The 20,631-nt window shown below is 41.1% G+C and overlaps 1 protein-coding gene across 1 annotated transcript in view; it reads right to left on the reverse strand.

The window, feature by feature from the left end:
• Positions 1-2,152: 2,152 nt before the first annotated feature.
• Positions 2,153-20,631, reverse strand: part of B3GALT1 (beta-1,3-galactosyltransferase 1) — a 247,587-nt gene continuing 229,108 nt past the window's right edge. Inside the window, exon 4 of the mRNA XM_075284231.1 lies at positions 2,153-5,415. Coding sequence (XP_075140332.1) covers positions 4,275-5,255 — 981 coding nt within the window. The 5' untranslated portion in view covers positions 5,256-5,415 and the 3' untranslated portion in view covers positions 2,153-4,274. The remainder of the gene's footprint in view (positions 5,416-20,631) is intronic.

The raw sequence follows: 20,631 nt of genomic DNA on the forward strand, positions 1-20,631 counted from the left end.
TACAGGCAGCTAGAGACAGTGTTATACCTACCTGCTGAGAGGCAGTACAATTATACCTATGTCTATAGTCTCCTAAATAATCGAAGACACTATAAGTATATGGTTAGGGAGGCTGAGCTGTGAGCTCTGCCATTATAACTGTGTGAGAGGAACTGTCTGCTCATCAGTAGTTAGTGACAGAAGTTTCTGTCTCCCCTGTGGAGATCCTGCATGGTACAGTCCATCATATAAGAAGTCACTCTAGCTCCTGCATTACTCCATGCAAGGTCTGATATCACCTTACTTAAGAGAAGGATTCAGGTGGGTTAACTAAATATGGTAATATTGGTTATGTAATGGGTGGATATGTACATAATAAAAGCAAAACCAATTCACAGGAGTTCTTCTTTAAGGCATATAATCCAAAGAGGTAACACCTACTGCGGCTGTGAAGCAATGGGCAGGTAAATTTCTTCAGAATGCGGATGGCCTGTGGGTTGTACCACCATTGTCTGCTACTAGTGAAGACAATATATGTCATGGGAATACCATGGTGTAAAAACACGAATACATTAATTTGCAAACAGAGGGACACATTTAACAAAAAATGGCATAAAAAGTTGCAAGTTTTGGTACAAAAATTGTTCTTGTTTACCCATTTAGGTCACTAAATCAAACAGTGTTTTCCTATTAGAAAAATTGACATTTTTGTCAAAATGCACATGAGGTGTTGTAGTTGCTCTGAAGAATTAAGAGGCAATGCCCTTGTTGATTCAAGGAACCAGTTTGCAGTTAGTTTCAGGGATATCTCCACAACTAAGGTACCAATTCACAAGGAAAAAACACTGACGATGCAAGTGACCCTAACTTACTTGTCTGCGGGGATGGGTTGATATGATAACAGACACCCTTTAATAATTGTGGTGCATCTAATGCTAGCAGTAGGGTTGAGCCGATCTTGAGATTTCAGGATCGATTTTAAAATCCGATTTCCGATCATTTTCCAGCTGATTCCGATCGTGGAATTTGCTTGATCGCCGATCGGGATCCGATCTATCCCGATCCCGATCGCTCAACCCTAGCTTGGAGGCCTCAGATTAATGCATCGGTTTTATTGAATTTGCAGGAGAATTGAACACATGCATACATTACTGCTGAGTGCTGATGGCCCCAGAAAAGGGACATGCCATCATCAGCCTACTGTTTGGAGACTCTTCTAACATGTGGGAGTAATCCTGCAAGCAGCACTTTTCTCTGCATTCCTCATGCGGAAACCACACGAACCCCATTATATTCTATAGGGTCCGTAGGTTTCCTTAGGTAACCTCTTTCTTATGAGGATCAGGTTTCCATTCGCGGGGTCCTCAAATGGACTCCCCAAACAGAAACCCGAATGCAGATGTGAACCAGGCCTAAGGGTTTACGCACACGACCATTTTTGGCAACTAAGTGCCTTTCATTTTTTCATTGGATTGAATGGCATTCGGATTCGTGCTTTCCTACTGACTAATGTACAAGTCAGATTTTTTTTTAAAGGATTAGTGCATCCATTCAGTTTTGTTTAGGATATTTCTTATTCCAATCCATTTCACTGAGACGTCACCAAAAGACAAATTTGAAAGAGAAAAAAAGAAAAATTCCAAAATTTGACACATAGATCAAAAACAGATGTTGAACACTTAGATCCAAAACTGAGACCGTTGTGTCCATGAGCCCTAAGAATAAATCTTTGTGACTCGTGCAGATAGAAGTCTCCATTTCTCATGAAAGTAATTCAATACAATACTGCAACATTGTAGCAAAACCCCTGAAATCCATAACACAACCACTGGGTGGCCACACATAGAAAAGGAAAGATTAGACATATGTTGTTGTTTTGAAAATCTGGTTATCTTCTTTCATCCAGGAGATATCTGTATCCACTTTATTGGTTGTATGATCACTGATGAACAATATGTGTACACTTAGATAATATACTTCAGAATATACTTTTCTGATATTTGCTAGTTAGACTGAATACTGCTAAATAGGAATAGATAACATTGGTTTACATGGTTTAGATCTGCAGTGCATCAATGATTTATATGACGGAGATTCAATGACAAATGTAGTTTTTAAGATTAAGATTGATCGTCTATAGATTGAACCTATCATACAATAAGGATAGAAAACATTCAGACGTCATCAATGTTATTTTACCAGCAGATACAAGAATATAGAATATGCACCAAGGATTTGTGGGATATTCAAATCAGTTTGCAATTGAGACACACTTTGCCTTGCAAAACTCTAGGGCATGTTTCAATGTGCATTTTTGTATCCATTTTAATGCTAAAATGTATCCACAAAATTAATTTATACACTTAGCTACAATATCCTACCGCTCTGCGTGTATAGGTCCTACCCAGATCTAAGGGCCTCTGTGGTTACAGACTATAGCCAAACCCAGTGTAGTCAGATCCAGCTGTTATGTGCAGTATACAAGGCTCAACCGATAGTAGATGAGGAGTCAGCTTGTAGTCAGCATTGTAGGATATGTATTATTCATAAGTCACATGGCCTAATCTCAGCTCAGTCCTACTCAAGTGAATGGGCTGAGCTGTGATACCAAGCACAGCCACTATAAAGTGTAGGGCGCTGTGCTTGGTAAGTACTGAAGAGGCTGCACCCAAACACTGCAGCCTCTTCAAACAGCTAATCGAACAGGGCCATGGGCGTTGGACTCCGAAATGTTTAACTGATGATCTATCCTAAGGATAGGTCATCAATTATTTAGCCTGGAAGTAAATCAAGTATTATAAAGTAAGTGACCTCCAGACGGGGACTCTTTAAAGGGGATCTCGGGTGGGTAAATGTTTTTGAAAATGGCTCACAATAGATTTAAAGAGCTGCTAACCTCTAACACTCCTATTTCAATTATTTCCAGGTCTTCCACTGGTCTCTACTTCTTGGTTCCAGTCAACACATAGGAAATGTTCAGCCAATCACTGACTGAGGCGGGTCACTGATATGGCCACCGATTGGCTGAGCAGCATTTCCTGTGTGACCAGGAAGTAGAGACCAGCAGGGGACCCATTTGTGCCAAAGTGAAGTAACGGCCCATTTTTGACAGGCGCCAGATTGTCTTTAAATAAGGACTGGCTGACTTCTACTGAGTCTGTCCAGCCATCACAATGGACAAATGTAGGACATCAGTTTTTTTGACAGATGTTATTTCACTGGCCTAATTTTTTTTAACCCATTCTGAACCATCTCCAAAAAAAAATACCAGCTGAAAATCCCTTTAATCCACCATTATTTGGATACAATGTTGCAGCACTATTGGTGACATATCGACTATAGAACTATACAGCATGGCTGCCACATGGCCCAGCACTGAACATCATTCCTCCGCATGTTCATAGGATGGCATAACATATATCAATGTGCTCCCTATGTCACTATTTAGTGCAACCTTATCAATATATAATGGGAGACAATATATATGGAGTGTGAAAACAATGGCGCCTACCCCTATCAATACTGGTCATTCAATAATAGTATATTTGATAACACTTTCTGTTGGTTGGGTCCATTCATAGTTTTTGATTTCATCGTAAGCCCTTGAGAATAATACACTATGGGCCTTTTTACATGGGCAATTGTTCGGGGGAACGAGTCTTCCTAGGAATACTTTTCTGATCATTGCCCGGTGTAAAAAGCCAGTGATCAGAACGAAAACAGGTAAGCCTATTCACATGCTGCCAAAGATAGCAATCCTATTAATGATAGTTTGACCCCATAGAATTTACATCAAGCAAGAAATTTGCCCCTACCTATAGAATTTTTGGATGTATATGTTTTTGCAGATTTGTATTAATTTTACACATATTCTGAATACACTTACGATAACACAATGTATCTCCCGGTGTCTCGAATTTGAGCTAAGAACATAGAACATTCTCAGTACAGTCAGATATGCCCAGCGAACGGATATTATCAGGATGTCACATGGAGACACGTATGGATACATACAGGATAAATTCGGAATACTTGGTAATATTGCACACATTGTAATGATACAGATTATGATGTTGTGTTGAGTCCAGATTGTATTTTCAAGTCAAAAGAGAAAGAACTATCCTCCAAAGTTTTACATCGAATGAGAAATCGGTATCTCAAAGTCTATAATGGCCAGAAAAATTGAAAAAGTTGTAGAAAAGTCATTTTTCGTTCCGTTTTTTATTCTTTTTTTTTTTTTTACAACCGGCCTTTACTTGTCCTAGTAACAAAAAAACCCCAACACACTAAAAAATTTAACATCGCAGATGTTTTTTGCTCGACATGTCATTCCAAATCCTGTGCATTTCCTCAGGACCGATCTGATGCACCGTAATGACCCTCCGGTAGCGACACAAGCTGTAGGCCATTTTCCAGTGATTGAAGCCACTGTTTTGAAAGGGGTGTATTCCCAGTTTGCGTAAGCATAAGCCAACATAGACGTCCTCCAGATGTAAAAGTCTTGTATGGAGGGACGTTTTATAAATGAGCTCTGCCACATCGGCAGAGAATATATATCCAGTTCCCGAACAAAAAGGTGGGTAGTTGCTCTCTGGGTACAAGTCTCTCGGCATGTACCATTTGCTGCGGACATCCCTTATAGGTCCTCCGTTGATGACGTAACCAGTGAAGTACCGTCTTCTAGGCTTGGTGGTTGGTTTCAGTAGTTTGTATATCAGGTTGTCCATATTTACAAAAATATCACTATCTGTTTTCATGACGTATTTGGCCTTTGAGCAGAATGTGGCCACCCATCTCATCCCCATCAAGGTTTTGAGAGTCAAGTTATGGTAAGAATCGATGAAGTCTTCTACAACGATATCGTGAAATATCTGGCTCTCTTGCTCCACCATCTGATTCAGAACAGGGTCGGCGTTTTTGCCAAGAAGGAAAAGTGTGACAATTTTAATCCCCTTAAAGTTGCTTTCATTGCCCCAGGTCTCTCGAATTGCTTGCCTGGCATCGAACTCCTTATGGGTTGTGCTTATCAGGATGACCAGAAATGGACTCCCGTTGTTTTCACATTTCTCAGGTTCATTAATAACAAACTCAAAGGAATGAGGGTTTATGGGTCGAGTTCTAATATTACCAAAGGAGATGTTTTTTTGAGATATGACAATTTTGTTCAGCCTATAACCTGTGTAGTTGGATGTCGGACGGGTGACGCTCAGGTACCAAAGGGCGCTGGCCCAACACACAACTGTCAGAATGTATAAACATGACACCTTGGAGGCCATGGCTTATGCAGTCTTTTAGATAACTCTTCCTGTAAACTGTCTCCCTGGTACCTTGATCATTCTCTTGTCCAATAGGTGCAACATATCAGGCGAGGGAAATCTAAATTCTGAATTAATTAGTTGTCATTCCATTGCGGTATCAGCATTTCCATCGTCCACACTGTAATATAGAATAAGACAAGAAAAATTACACATGGAAATGAACAAAACATGTACATTCATTTCTGGTGTAAGTGTAAGGCTGGTCTTACATGACCGTAGTGGTTTTTGCGGTCCGCAATTTGCGGATCCGCAACACAAATTTCCCTCTATAAAAACTCATTTCACAGACGTCCGTTCCCAACCACAAAGTGCATCTGCAACGTTCCGTGTGTATCAGTATTATGCGGATCTGCAAAAAACAAAACACACCACAAAACACACGTTGACATCCGCAATTACGGATACACACTGAACATGTGTTATGTGTATCCGCAAATATGCACGCGACCATAGAATTCTATTCTAAGTACGGCCATTACGGACATGCGGTATACTGTCCGGACCACGGTTGCAGCGCGCCACACCATGGACAAAAACTACGGTGGTGTAAGAGACCTCATAGAAAACTATGGGACGTTAAATGGTCCGCAATTTTAAACCCGCAATTGCAGACCATTTGCGGTGTAAAACTATGGTCGTGTAAGACCAGTCTATATGGGCTGTCCCATGTTTTATCCCTCTGTTACTCCTCCTGCAAATGTGTAAATAAATCTACAACTAAAAGTTACTATTCTGCTTATCAACACAGCATGTCCCTACAAACGCTGGTACTGTCAAAGCTGGTTGGACAATGACAGAGAGATGATGATGATGATAATAATAATAATAATAATAATAATAATAATAAAACTACAAAAGCATATAATGTTGAAACTGTAAACACAATAAAAGAGTTTGATCCGCTATTGTATCTACAGGATACACCATTGTAATGGTGCTCACTGCTCTGACTGGGCCCAGGAGCCAGGTAAACTTCAAGACACCAAGGCTGGATAAAATTCTTTGATCATTCTTCTGGCTACTGTTGATTGATGGATACATTGTAAATTTATGACCCCTGCCCACTTGTGCACTGGAGGTAGAAGATTTATAATACACAGCCTTCCACTGTCAGAAAGAAGAACATTACTCCTTTAGTGGCAAAATTAAAGATTGTCATTAGTATATAGTCAAGGAGGAGGATTCTAGGGGGTGGCTGTACATTAGGGGGGCATCATGGAAAGGTTGTGTGCACAGTTATGTTGTGATAAAGTCTTGCAGATGGTCTTAGCCCAGATAGAGAAGGAAAGGGAAGTTAAAATGCTGTTATAATGTACAGATGGAACATGGCTGATAGTTGTGAGGAAAGGGCTACAGGAAGCCCAAGCTGAGCGTTTGTCCCCAGGCCCCTGGCCCTTTAGTTTGGCCACGGAATAAGTTTAATTTCTGGGAGCAATGGTTGTGTATGGGCACTGCCGACAGTCAAACTCTATGAGACTGACAAACACAGCCAAGGATTTTGCAACTGCTGCTACATTTACATGGGTGTCAAGTCCTTTATCCCCAAGATTGATTGGAGTGGCAGTGGCGCAGCGCCCAGGAATCAGATACTGCGGCAAATTTATAATTCAGGTATAGTGTAATGATATTGGGGTGCACATTCACAGCAAAGCCGTTTCTTGTACAAAATGTGCACCTCAAGTCCTGATCCATGCCACTCACCAAATCTATATCAGGCCTCGTTCGCATCTGCATCGGTAATCCGTTCACGGGAGTCCACATGGGGACCCCCCGAACGGACTACCGCACACATTAGTAAGCAGTGCGCAGTGAAAGCACCCCATATACTATAATGGGGTCTGTGTGTTTGCCGCGAGATCTCCACTGGGAACATGCGGACAGGAAAGTACTTCACAATCTACTTTCCTGTCCGCATGACTTGTGAGGAGATCTCGCGGCAAACACATGGACCCCATTATAGTCTATAGGGTCCGTGTGCTTTCCCTGCTCACCGCTTGCCAATATGTTCGGTAGTCCGTTTGGGGGAAGGGGGTGTCCCCATGTGGACTCCCCCGAATGGATTACCAAATGCAGATGTGAACCAAGGGTCAGTTCCTCTGGTCACTAACTTTGCAGCAGTTTCCTCATTTACATTACAGGATTGTAATAGAAGATACTACTGTCCCACAAATGCATTGCATTATATCATAAGATTATATCTCCTCTCCCTCCTTGCAAAGAACATGTATAAAAAAAACTCTCCATAGGCCTCAGTGAGTCGGCTCTTGTTTCCTACGACTATGACTATGCTGTAAAGCAAGTCGTTAAATGCTGTGAACTAAGCAGAACAGACCATCAGATAAGATAAAATTTAACAATATACAGAAAACAGAATAAAAATAATCTACAATCTGAAAATAGAAACCGATGAATAAATCTGGATTTAATAAATAAAGAAATAGAAAAGGCGCTAGATTCCCAAGGAAAATGCAATGACTAGAAATAATGGAGAGGAGCAGAAGAAAATCTATAATTGGGTAAAACCATTACATTGTAGGAGTAAGAGGTTAAATTCTTAAAAATAAATTTACGACCCCTCCTGCGACAAAGCCTGTAGAGCGTTAAGTGCGCAGCAATGACTTGGCCGGATATGTGCAAGTCTTTGTAAGAAACCCATCTAACCATGACATGGCCAATCTCAGCACTTCACTAAGTATCTGGAATAAGCCTTTGCTGAAATCTGGACTTTAACTCTTCTAAAACCCAATAATCCAGCGATGAGAGACAAACTGTTAGACTGAAATGGCCAATCGCTGGCCCCCGAGACAACCGCGATCAGGTTTCCCCTTTGTTCTTCACATTACTTGCATAGTTACATTGTTACTTGCAGTGAAGACTGACACTTACTTGTCCATGAGCCTTTCTTAGACCCGGTTGTTTGATCCTTGAGGAAAGTAAAACCAAGATTCCGAGCCAAATATGTCAAGATTTTTTTTTGGCCAGATCCCCTTCCCTTAAATCAATTAAAATCTCTCATTATTATATTCAATATCAAGAAATAAATGTGTCTTTTTGTGTTCCAACATTCCCTTTAAAGAACCTTTTTCCTATATTGATCTTTTCTCACAAGTAAAGGGTCGACCTCCTGTAAATTAACAAATCACCTATAGTATTAACCATTCCCTGTCCGGTGAAGCCAGCTACAACATGCTGACTATCTGCAGCCACAACTATCCTGTGTGTCCTAGGATGTCTTTACTATTACTTCTGTCTATACTATTATGTGCGAGGACTGTGAGACAGTGCAGCATATCAATGCACACCCTCCCCCCCACCACCACCACCACGTGATTCTATAGATAGTAGTAATAGTAATTCCAGTACAATGTGCAGAGATAAACTGGTCAATGAATTATCTAGACTGGATTCCATTGTTGCAAACCACCAGCTATGAGCTTGTGCTTATAGGATCACTACTCATATCATATTGGGTTTGTATAGAATTTCATTGGCAGCAAAGAGAGAACAAGAAGAACATGATGTAATTAGAGATGAGCGAGTAGTATTCGATCAAGTAGGTATTCAATATAATACTACGGTATTCAAAATATTCGTACTCGATCGAATACTACTAGCTATTTGCAGTAAATATTCGATTCAGGGCCAGCGTTGATTGGCCAAATGCTATACAGTGTATAGCATTCGGCAAATCAACGCTGGTTCTGCAGCAGGCTCGTCCTTGCTAGTCAGGAGAGCTGGCAGCTTGCTGTTACGAGGGAGCTTACATTTTCTCATAGGAATGAATTGACCAGCGTTGACTGGCCAGTGTACAGCATTCGGCCAATCAACGCTGGTCCTGCTGGAGGCTCGTCTGTGAGGAGGCGGAGTCTAAGATTGGACCACAGCAGTCTCCATTGTGGTCTGATTTTAGACCCCGCCTTCTCACAGACGAGCCTCCAGCAGGCCCAGCGTCGATTGGCCGAATGGAATTGGCCGAATTGGCCGAATGGAGTGGAATTCATAATTTTGTATTAAAAGGGGTTGTCTAAGAAGAGAGGGGTGACCGATCCTTAGGTCATCATTATCGGACCCTGCTGGTCAACTGCTGCAGATGCATGGCTGAAAGGGGGCTCTGTACACTGTCTATAGCCCATTATATCCTATTGCAGTTGAATGGGGTAGAATTGCAGTACCAGGCACCGCCACTACACTATGTATGGTGCCATCTGCCTCTAGCTTTGTACACTGTGCAGACATGGCGGCCACAACAGCTGATCGGTGGCAGTGCCAGGTATAGAAACCCCAGCAAAAAGACATTGATGACCAAAAAGTAGATAAAAAGTATGGACCAGATTAATCATCTACATTTTTTGTGCACACTTTTTCCTCTTTCATGCCACTCTCCCCACCTTCCTTAAAGGACACGCGGTACAAGGTGTGACCTAGATTGGGAGATCATTTCATTTCATCCATGATCCTTTTTTTTTCAAGAAACAGCGCCACTCTTCTCTATAGGTGGTAAGTAGTATTGCAGCTCGATTTCAATTGCATATTATATCCTGAGAATACAGGACGAAGCTTCCATTAGGGTGATGCCAGTTCCTACGCAGACCGATGTGTCGCCCGCCATGGATACAGAAGCGCTAGACGGTCTATTAGTGGAGTTTTATTCCCATTCTATTTATTTCTTCCGCTCGTAGAAACATCAATTCACAGGCAGAAATGCTCAGAAACTATTTATTTACCATTATATTCATGTCCTGGAAGCGCCGCACATACATTATGGAGGATTTTCGAGAGTGATTCACGGGCTTCAGCTTTACACAATAGTTACTTACCAAGGCGGCACACCAGGTGGGATTTAGCATCGTATCTCTAGCTGAGTTTTCGTTATGGGCGCAACATTATTTATGGTAAAAGCTGCGAGCGCTGCATACAATTCCCATCCTCCAGAGTCACCTGCACAGAATTAATCTGCGATAACAATCTTACATCCATAAATACAAAGCGAGGGGAGTATTGATCTATTGTGCTACTGTACGCTAATAGCAATTCATATTACTCTTGATACCGCTAGATCGCAACCGTACCGGCGTATTGTCTGCAAACACTAAAAGACTACAGATCCTTTGTACACAGAAAAGTAAAATACAGTGTTGCCATGTTCTTTTATGTTGCTTTTTCCACTTTTTTAGCGACTCTTAATTATATGGTATTTGCAATAGATTTTTATTCTTTTTAGTGCCTTGTTGTTGACAAGGCGACAATTTCCTATTGTTGGGGTTTACGCAATGTATCAAGTTTGCAAATCAAGGTCTTAAAGGGGACTTAAATATTGATGATCTATCTTAAGGATAGGACATTAGTATGAAATGAGTGGGGGTCCAACAGTAGACACCCCCAATGATCAGTTGTTATCAGCAGACGATAGGCAGAGAAAGGAGCAGGAAGCAGACAGTGCCGTTCTCTGTGTAGTGGCCAGAACAGGTACTGCAGATCAATACCTATTCACAACTGCTGTAACTCCTCTACATAGAGAACAGAGCTGTCTGCTTCCTACTCCATTCTCTGCCTATTGGCTACTGGATGGGGGGCGCCGGGTGTCAGAGAAGACCCAGTTATTAGTTATTAGTTAGTTATTTAGTTAGTTAGTAGTTAGTTATTTTAGTTAGTTAGTTTAGTTAGTTAGTTTAGTTTATTTAGTTAGTTAGTTATTAGTTATTAGTTAGTTATTTAGTTAGAACAGAGCTGTCTGCTTCCTACTACATCCTCTGCCTATTGGCTACTGGATGGGGGCGTCAGGTGTCAGAGAAGACCCAGTTATTAGTTATTAGTTAGTTAGTTTAGTTAGTAGTTAGTTTAGTTAGTTAGTAGTTAGTTAATTTAGTTAGTTAGTTTAGTTAGAAGTTAGTTTAGTTAGTTAGTTTAGTTTATTTAGTTAGTTATTAGTTATTAGTTTGGCATAAACAACATTGTTATGTTGAGAAGTGCTACATCCCTTTGTACACATTACCTATGAACCCTATCATTGGAATATAGGCTCAAATCAATGGCAGTCATAATGTTATACTGTAGTGTGCACAGAGTCTCAATAAAAAACACCAAAAAGCACAGACAGCCGTACACAAAGTGAGATAAATGGCTCTGATGCTGCTTTACATGATCTTATTTCCAGCAGTATTATGGACACAAGACCCAAACTAACTCCATTTCCAATGAACTGTAGGAGGTCTGGGTGTTATGGCAAAAAATACCCATCTTAAGGCTGTTTGAAAGTGGCCTTAGGCTATATCTGTAGAAAGCCAAATAGCCTACGTGTCAAGAATCCACAAAATCCTTCATTTATTCGGCTCACGAGTTTCTCAAGCTCTGGGTAAGCTGTATAGATTATATCTGTGTTATAGTGGTTCTGAATGCACAAAGGGATATGCTACAGATGGGGGGAGGGGATATCTGATTTAATGAGAACAGGGGTTGTTTTTTTATTCCCCGATCTGAATGGAGTGATGATTGACAAAGAAGCCACCCTGCCCCCTCTATCTCTATGGAACTAGTCCAATAGGAATGGTGCAATACTAATATTAAGGGTCCTGGGATCTCTTTGGACTCCAACTATAATAATCAGAAGCCCAGGGGAGGTATGGTAAAAGATAACAGTTATACTAACCTTCCCTCATCCTCCTGGCACCGTCTAGCCTCTTCTGGCCTCTTCCACCCTCCTGGGTGACATCAGCTCTGAGGGACTGCGGATACCAGTGGTTTCTTCAGTGGTCACATGGGGCCGTTTATCATCAAGATGCCTTTATGTTGACATGGAAGCCAAAAGATTCCAAGGAGCCAACAGGGAGCCAAGGAGAGGTGCTGGAAGGTGAGCATAAATGTTGACTTTTCCCGCATCTCCCCTTGACCTCCGATTATACTCTAAAGCCTGAAGAGACCCCAAAGTATAATAATCCAACTTCAGCTTCAGAAATAAAACTGGCAGCCAAACCTCATGAATATTCAGGAAACACCCACCTCTACATATAATAAGGCATGCGCTCCAGTTTCTTGGCCCGAATTAGTCCAGGGTTCTGCAGTATTTAGCTTATTATATCGCCTACATTGTATCTTCCATAGAGATGAGCGAACAGTGTTCTATCGAACACATGTTCGATCGGATATCAGGGTGTTCGCCATGTTCGAATCGAATCGAACACCGCGTGGTAAAGTGCGCCAAAATTCGATTCCCCTCCCACCTTCCCTGGCGCCTTTTTTGCACCAATAACAGCGCAGGGGAGGTGGGACAGGAACTACGACACTGGGGGCATTGAAAAAAATTGGAAAAAGTCATTGGCTGCCGAAATCAGGTGACCTCCATTTTAGACGAATAGTGGATTTCAAATCCGGGTCATATGAGAATGTGAACTTTGTGACTATGAGACAGGGATAGCTGTACAGGCAGGGATAGCTAGGGATAACCTTTATTTAGGGGGGAATGTTATTAAAAATAACTTTTTGGGGCTCTATCGGGTGTGTAATTGTGATTTTTGTGAGATAAACTTTTTCCCATAGGGATGCATTGGCCAGCGCTGATTGGCCGAATTCCGTACTCTGGCCAATCAGTGCTGGCCAATGCATTCTATTAGCTTGATGAAGCAGAGTGTGCACAAGGGTTCAAGCGCACCCTCGGCTCTGATGTAGCAGAGCTGAGGCTGCACAAGGGTTCAAGCGCACCCTCGGCTCTGATGTAGGAGAGCCGAGGGTGCACTTGAACCCTTGTGCACCCTCGGCTCTGCTACATCAGAGCCGAGGGTGCGCTTGAACCCTTGTGCACACTCTGCTTCATCAAGCTAATAGAATGTATTGGCCAGCGCTGATTGGCCAGAGTACGGAAATCGGCCAATCAGCGCTGGCTCTGCTGGAGGAGGCGGAGTCTAAGATCGCTCCACACCAGTCTCCATTCAGGTCCGACCTTAGACTCCGCCTCCTCCAGCAGAGCCAGCGCTGATTGGCCGAATTCCGTACTCTGGCCAATCAGCACTGGCTAATGCATTGTATTGGCGTGATGAAGCAGTGCTGAATGTGTGTGCTTAGCACACACATTCAGCTCTACTTCATCGGGCTAATAGAATGCATTGGCCAGCGCTGATTGGCCAGAGTATGGAATTCGGCCAATCAGCGCTGGCTCTGCTGGAGGAGGCGGAGTCTAAGATCGCTCCACACCAGTCTCCATTCAGGTCCGACCTTAGACTCCGCCTCCTCCAGCAGAGCCAGCGCTGATTGGCCGAATTCCGTACTCTGGCCAATCAGCACTGGCTAATGCATTGTATTGGCGTGATGAAGCAGTGCTGAATGTGTGTGCTTAGCACACACATTCAGCTCTACTTCATCGGGCTAATAGAATGCATTGGCCAATCAGCGCTGGCCAATGCATTCTATTAGCGTGAACTGAGTTTGCACAGGGGTTCTAGTGCACCCTCGGCTCTGCTACATCAGATTGCTACATCTGATGTAGCAGTGCCGAGTGTGCATCAGATGTGTAGTTGAGCAAAACTGACTCAGCACTGCTAAGTCTCTGCATTCGCATAGGAATGTATTGGCCAGCCTTCGGCCAAACAGCGCTGGCTCTGCCGGAGGAGGCGGAGTCTAAGGTCGGACCTGAATGGAGACTGGTGTGGAGCGATCTTAGACTCCGCCTCCTCCAGCAGAGCCAGCGCTGATTGGTCGAGTTCCGTACTCTGGCCAATCAGCACTGGCCAATGCATTTCTATGGGGAAAAGTTAGCTTGCGAAAATCGCAAACTGACAGGGATTTCCATGAAATAAAGTGACTTTTATGCCCCCAGACATGCTTCCCCTGCTGTCCCAGTGTCATTCCAGGGTGTTGGTATCATTTCCTGGGGTGTCATAGTGGACTTGGTGACCCTCCAGACACGAATTTGGGTTTCCCCCTTAACGAGTTTATGTTCCCCATAGACTATAATGGGGTTCGAAACCCATTCGAACACTCGAACAGTGAGCGGCTGTTCGAATCGAATTTCGAACCTCGAACATTTTAGTGTTCGCTCATCTCTAATCTTCCATCCTATACAGACAAATGAACGCTCTTCTGCCACCACCTGCTTCCCTAGTTATGTTATTTGCTTTAGAATAAAGATTATATGTTCCAAGGCTTGTTAGGCCCCAAGGATGTGCCGCTGAATGTGTTTCCACTTATCAGAGAAAATATAAGGAGATACGGAGCAGGCACACTGCGGTCTTCCCGCGGAGCCAAGTGTAAACTAAAATTAAATGATTCAGTCTTGTGGAAGTAAGAACACTTTGTAAAATGAAGATTCCCATGATGATCTTTCCCTAAGAACACAATTCAATTTTCCTTCTGAAGTCCCAGGATATAAACACAGATGTTGCCGTACACGTTTCTCATCTATTGCACATCCCTCGGTTGATACTAGATACATATTCAGCTCTGCTGCATTGACTTGGGATTCTGTGATCTGCTTAAATTTATGCCGATTGGAAAAGATGGCAGACACTTCCAATGCCCATCGGAAATGTACATCGCCCCATTGCATGCTGAATGAGTCTGCAAAACGCAGCATTTAAGGTGATGGTGGTCTGCAACGCATGAGAGGGCTAATTTGTGTTTTAGGTTATTATATTTGTTACATGGATCTGAAGCCACCATGATCGGTTTTACTTGGCCAATGATAAGGTTTTTTTTTTAGCTATTCTACATAGCACTTCTATTAGGGACGATGAAGGCTTAAAAAATTGCCAAGTACGATATATTGTGTTTATTCACCAAAATCCCTTTTTCGAAATATTCAAATAATTGTCTGATAACTAAACAAATAACAAACAATCCCTTATACAAAGAGTTAAATCCTAAAATTATTGAGCGAAACAAGATCAATTTAATAATTACATTTACTCTATTATTTTAGGGGGAAAAATCCATCTCATAAAATACCTTATATATTCGAGTATAAGCCGACCCGAATATAAGCCGAGGCCCCTAATTTTACCACAAAAAAATGGGAAAACTTATTGACTCGAGTATAATCCGAGGGGGGGAAATGCAGCAGCTACTGGAAAATTTCAAAAATTAAAATGGTCGGAGTTTTTGGGTGCAGTATTTGCTGGGAAAGGGTGAGGGGGTGTTTTGGTTGTCTATCTGCCCCTTCCCTGAGATTGAGGACTGTTTTTTCCCCCCCACTTGGAATTCAGTCTGGCTGAATATAGGGGATCTGCGGTGCTCCTATTAACCCCTTCCCGACGAAACAGGAGCACTGCAGATCCCCTATATTCAGTAGACTGGGCACTTTCAGACACCGGGATACCTAATGTGTATGTGTTTCACAGTCATTTTCTATTTTTGTGTCTATTCTAGGGAAAGAAGTGATTTAGAACTTTTAATTTTTTTATTTTTTTTAAAGATTCTTTTTTTCCCCACTATTTTATGGGAGGTTCTATACATTGGTATTGCTGCTGGTCATAGACCTCCCCCACTAAAAAAAAAAAAAAAAATAATAATTTTTTTTTTTTCTGCTGACTCGAGTATAAGCCGAGGGGGGCTTTTTCAGCACAAAAACTGTTCTGAAAAATTCGACTTATACTCGAGTATATACAAAAAGTATTTAAAAAAAAGTATAAAAAAAGTATAAAAAATAGACCCATATGAACATAGTCCAAAGATAGAACGAGTCATCATAAATTCATGTGATAGTAGGTGACAATTAAATAAATGAAAGAAAATAAGTAATAAATTAATTCATAAATAAAAAATAAATAAATAAATAAATCAATAAATACATATACAAGACAAATTTCACCTCCACAAGTAAATCAGGAAAATCCAGTGACTAAACTCATATTGCAATTCATAAGTTCCAGCCAACGATCATGTTTTCTAAAGTTAAGGCAATCATCTGTCTGTTGTGGGTCCAGCACCTCGAGCCCCAGCAAAATCTAGTATGTTGTGAAGGCTGATCAATAATCTTTCATGCTCTTTGCCCTATGACTATGAATGACATCCCAACATATACTTATCCATAGTAAAAAGTTGATTATAAATTTCCTAAATCAATAGAACTGTCTCCTCCTCCTTCCTGTCTCTGCACTGATCACTGTTTCTGAATTCAATGACCATGTGCATATTTGGTAGTCTATACACAATTTTCAGCTTCAGTTCATTGAAGTCTATAGAGAAGAGGGAGAGGAGGAGAACAAGCTGCTAAGGCAGAGAGATCATTAACTGTGGCTGCAGTATCTAGTAACAGTTTTATCTCACCACCGACCTGGATTATCAATTGAGTTACTGTTCAGCCCTGAGGTGAGATAAAACAGTCAATGGATGGTGCAGCCAAGTCTTACTTTCTCTCTACAGCTCATCCTCCACTTCCCTTTCTATGGACTTCAATGGACAAGGCATATAATCTGTGTATGTATTTGACCAGTGAATTCATAGATAGGGCTCGGTGCAGAGAGAAAGGAGGCAAATAAGAGGTGAAAGAAGCATTTTTCTTCAATAAAATATATCACAGTTTCCTATTTACAACCACATTTAGGTTCATTCTTACTCTATGTAACATAAAATTATACCGTATGATGACTATTGGTCGTATTTCGATAAAAGCAATCCTAACGCTGGACCATCACTCAGAAGCGTATACATTGTACCTACTAAAATCTGTGCAATAAACCTCTAATGAATGGATTGAGCCCACGTCTGCCAATGAAAGACATATTTTTTTTAATCCTATTTACAATGTTTAATCCTATTACGCTTCACAAAACATCTGGCACAATTGGCATGAAATGTTATTATGTTTTCTTAACAGAACATGTAGATGTAATGTAGTTATGAAACACGTATCTGAGATACACAGCACTATACAATCCCTATTCCTGGGGCTCATAGTAGAAGTAATGCAACGCTTCAATGTTCAATACATATAGATCACCGGCCGCAACCACTTTGTAGCTATTACTGTGGATTTATGTCAAAGAGGTGCTTTTTGGAAACCATTCTCTTACAGTTATAGAATAATTAATATGATGGATGACATCTTCCCAGACACCGGTCCTGGCACTCTTAGGAATAGACATTAGATACAGTAAAACTCCATTTATCCGTTCCCAAACTGTACAGTCAAATGTTAGTCTCGAAGCAGTGGCGTAAATACCAGGGTAGCAACGGTAATGGCTGCCATAGGGCTGGTGACATTAGGGGGCACATTGAGCTCCTGATGTTTTTTTGTTTTTTTTTTTTAATAGGCTATTGTCTGCTGGATAACCTCAGCAGGTAAGGGGCCCTATTTACTTACCAATCCATGATCTGCTCACAGCCGCTTGCGCTTCCCTTTCTGCAGATGCGGCTGTGATCAGGAGCAGGGATCGGTAAGTAAGGCCGCAGACCGGTGAACCCCAACACACACTGCTATCATTATACTTGGGGGTCTTTTCAGACTTCTGAGTAAAATGCTCAGAGGCTCGGGGGAGGAAAGGGAACAGTGTTACTTACCTCTCCTATGCTTCGGCAGGTTTTGGGCCTGTTTGGTGACGTCACAGACATCATGTGGCTCAGGCCATCTTCATTATGCATCGTGGTGCCTGGGTCAGGTAACGTTTGGTCCAATGTTGAAGAGATCTACGAGGAGTGCGCCGGAGCCAAGGAGAGGAAAGTAACATTCTTTTTTTATGTTTGTATCCTCCCCTGGAGTAGATGAATTCCATAGATTACCTATTGAGATTGGAGAATTCTATGTCTTATCTACATATACGTGATAACTATGATCATCAGTGTGCTGTAAGTGAGGTGACTGCTGCAAAGAAATCTCCTACAGAAAATAGTGACCATCTAATGACACATTGCTTTTAAACCATTTCTGGTGATGGCCATCTTTGAGACCTTGATCACTATAGGTATTGTAAACACTAAGGACGTGACCTATTTCACCAATTTTTTTAGTTTTTTTCTTAAACATACAGTTATAGCTTCAGAAACATGTTTACATGACATACCCAAAATCACCTATAAAGTTGAAGACAAATTTGCCAAATGAAATATTCTTCCATTGGAGTGGAGGAGACAATTGGATTGTATTTTCTACGACACTTCATGTGTATGAAAGTATTTTCTACTGGCACTGTAGTAAATCTGACCAGTTGAGAATATTTATTAAGACCAGCATTTCATATGGCAGTCTTAATCTTAAATGTGCTGGAGTAAGATGGGTCAAATCTACTGAATGTGGGGCATTTTTGGTGGTCCAGCTCTCATCTTACGTAAATGTTCACTAAAATGTATACAAATTTCTCCTGCCCACATCCCCCTGCTCCTCTAAACAAAACCCTTTATTCATGGCACTTAAAAAAAAAAAAAAGGTGCAAGATACATAGGAAAGCAATTCGATCTATAGTAAAAACACAACGCTACCCCATTGTGCCAATGCAGCATAGTCTCTTTCTTTGACAAGAATTTTTGGGAATGTTAATTGTCGCAAGTGAGAAAAAAATGCAAATCTATATTTAACCAGTAAGCATTTTTCATCTTGACAAATGATAGTATTGTAACATTAGCCACGGTGGGACATTAAGAAGATTGTAATAATGTGAGTCTCAATACACATTTGGTGGCCAATAAGGGATGAACGCTCAGTCATTTCTAACATTGTTTGGCTCATTAGGTGTTTTGATGTCTGTGTCTCTTTTCTATATTTTCCAGTGGCTTCCGGAGCGCTGAGATATGATGAGACTTCACGTAAATGACCCAGAAGAAATATACATACAAAAATATACTTGATGGATGGAGACACAGAAGACAAAAAGCCTACAGAGAGCAGGAACTTCTAGAAGTGGATGAGAAAGATTCAGAAGAACCGGACAGCTTTTTTATTATTGATTTGCAAAAACTGTTCTGAGTGAAAAACAATTTTTGAATGTGGTTAGTATTTTTATTAAAAAGTTTTGCTTCATTCAGAATTTGAAGCTTTGAACCAAATCCCTCTCTGACTACCTGCTTCATAATAAGATGGTTCATTGACTATTAATATTGTATGAAGAAAGAAAGAAAGAAAGAAAGAAAGAAAGAAAGAAAGAAAGAAAGAAAGAAAGAAAGAAAGAAAGAAAGAAAGAAAATAAGTTGGCAGATAAATAAGTAGATAGGAGATGGAAAGATAAATATTAAAAAGATAGATAAATAGATAGATAGATAATAGATAGATAGATAGATAGATAGATAGATAGGAGATAGATAGATAGATAGATAGATAGATAGATAGATAGGAGATAGATAGATAGATAGATAGATAGATAGATAGATAGATGATAGATGATAGATGGAAGGAAGGAAGGAAGGAATGAAGGAAGGGATTGAGGTGAAAGAAATAGATAGAACGATAGTAAATGGAAAGATAAATATTAGATTGATAGATAGATAGATAGATAGATAGATAGGAGATAGATAGATAGATAGATAGATAGATAGATAGATAGGAGATAGATAGATAGATAGATAGATAGATAGATAGATAGGAGATAGATAGATAGATAGATAGATAGATAGATAGGAGATAGATAGATAGATAGATAGATAGATAGATAGATAGATAGATAGACGTTCAGACGCTACATCTGTAGTTTGAAAATATCTAGATTTTCCTTTTGCATTCAGGTTAGAAAAGGTTAAATCTAGCGAGCGTCTTCTCCATCTCAAGGACAAGCCTTCATGAGAGCCTGATCCTCATCGATCCTGGAGCTTGTACCAGTCTGGATTTTTGATGTTGTGCATTCCTAATCCCTCAGGTAACACTATCAATAGTTCCCATCCTGCCGCAGCTGTGCTGACTGATGTGAGTGCAGAATGTGCTGCTCCATAATGTGTCATCTCATCCACTTTGCATGTTTACGCCGCATCCAATTTGCTTTGATTGCATGTTCAGAATCAACATGGAAGACGTAAATAAAACATAGACGGAGCGCTCTCCTGGCCCAGCACACATGGCTGTGCTCATTATTCTATGGCGGTGCCTGCAGATCTCCGCACATCTATGGCCAGAAAATTATTGGCCTGGCCGGCAGTACAGCAATAAATGACAGCGCATAGTCGTTGTGCAGTTTAATGATGAGGTCGTGCGTTGCGCTCTATCCCCTGCTGTCTACTTGGGCTTCCTGCTTTTCTGCAAACTTTGGACATGATAAACACGGCTGGAGTGTGTAATAGGGCTCTGCTTAGCAAATTTAACAGAAGGTCTAACAATTGTGAATATAGCCGTCAAAGTCACTTTAATGTATTACTGTTTAGTGGCTTATCTAGAGACACCAAAGACCCAGAGTAATGTGTCGCCCCCTGGAGGTGCTGAAAAACGTCA

Source organism: Leptodactylus fuscus, chromosome 8, assembly GCF_031893055.1.
Source record: "Leptodactylus fuscus isolate aLepFus1 chromosome 8, aLepFus1.hap2, whole genome shotgun sequence".
Lineage (NCBI taxonomy): Eukaryota > Metazoa > Chordata > Amphibia > Anura > Leptodactylidae > Leptodactylus > Leptodactylus fuscus.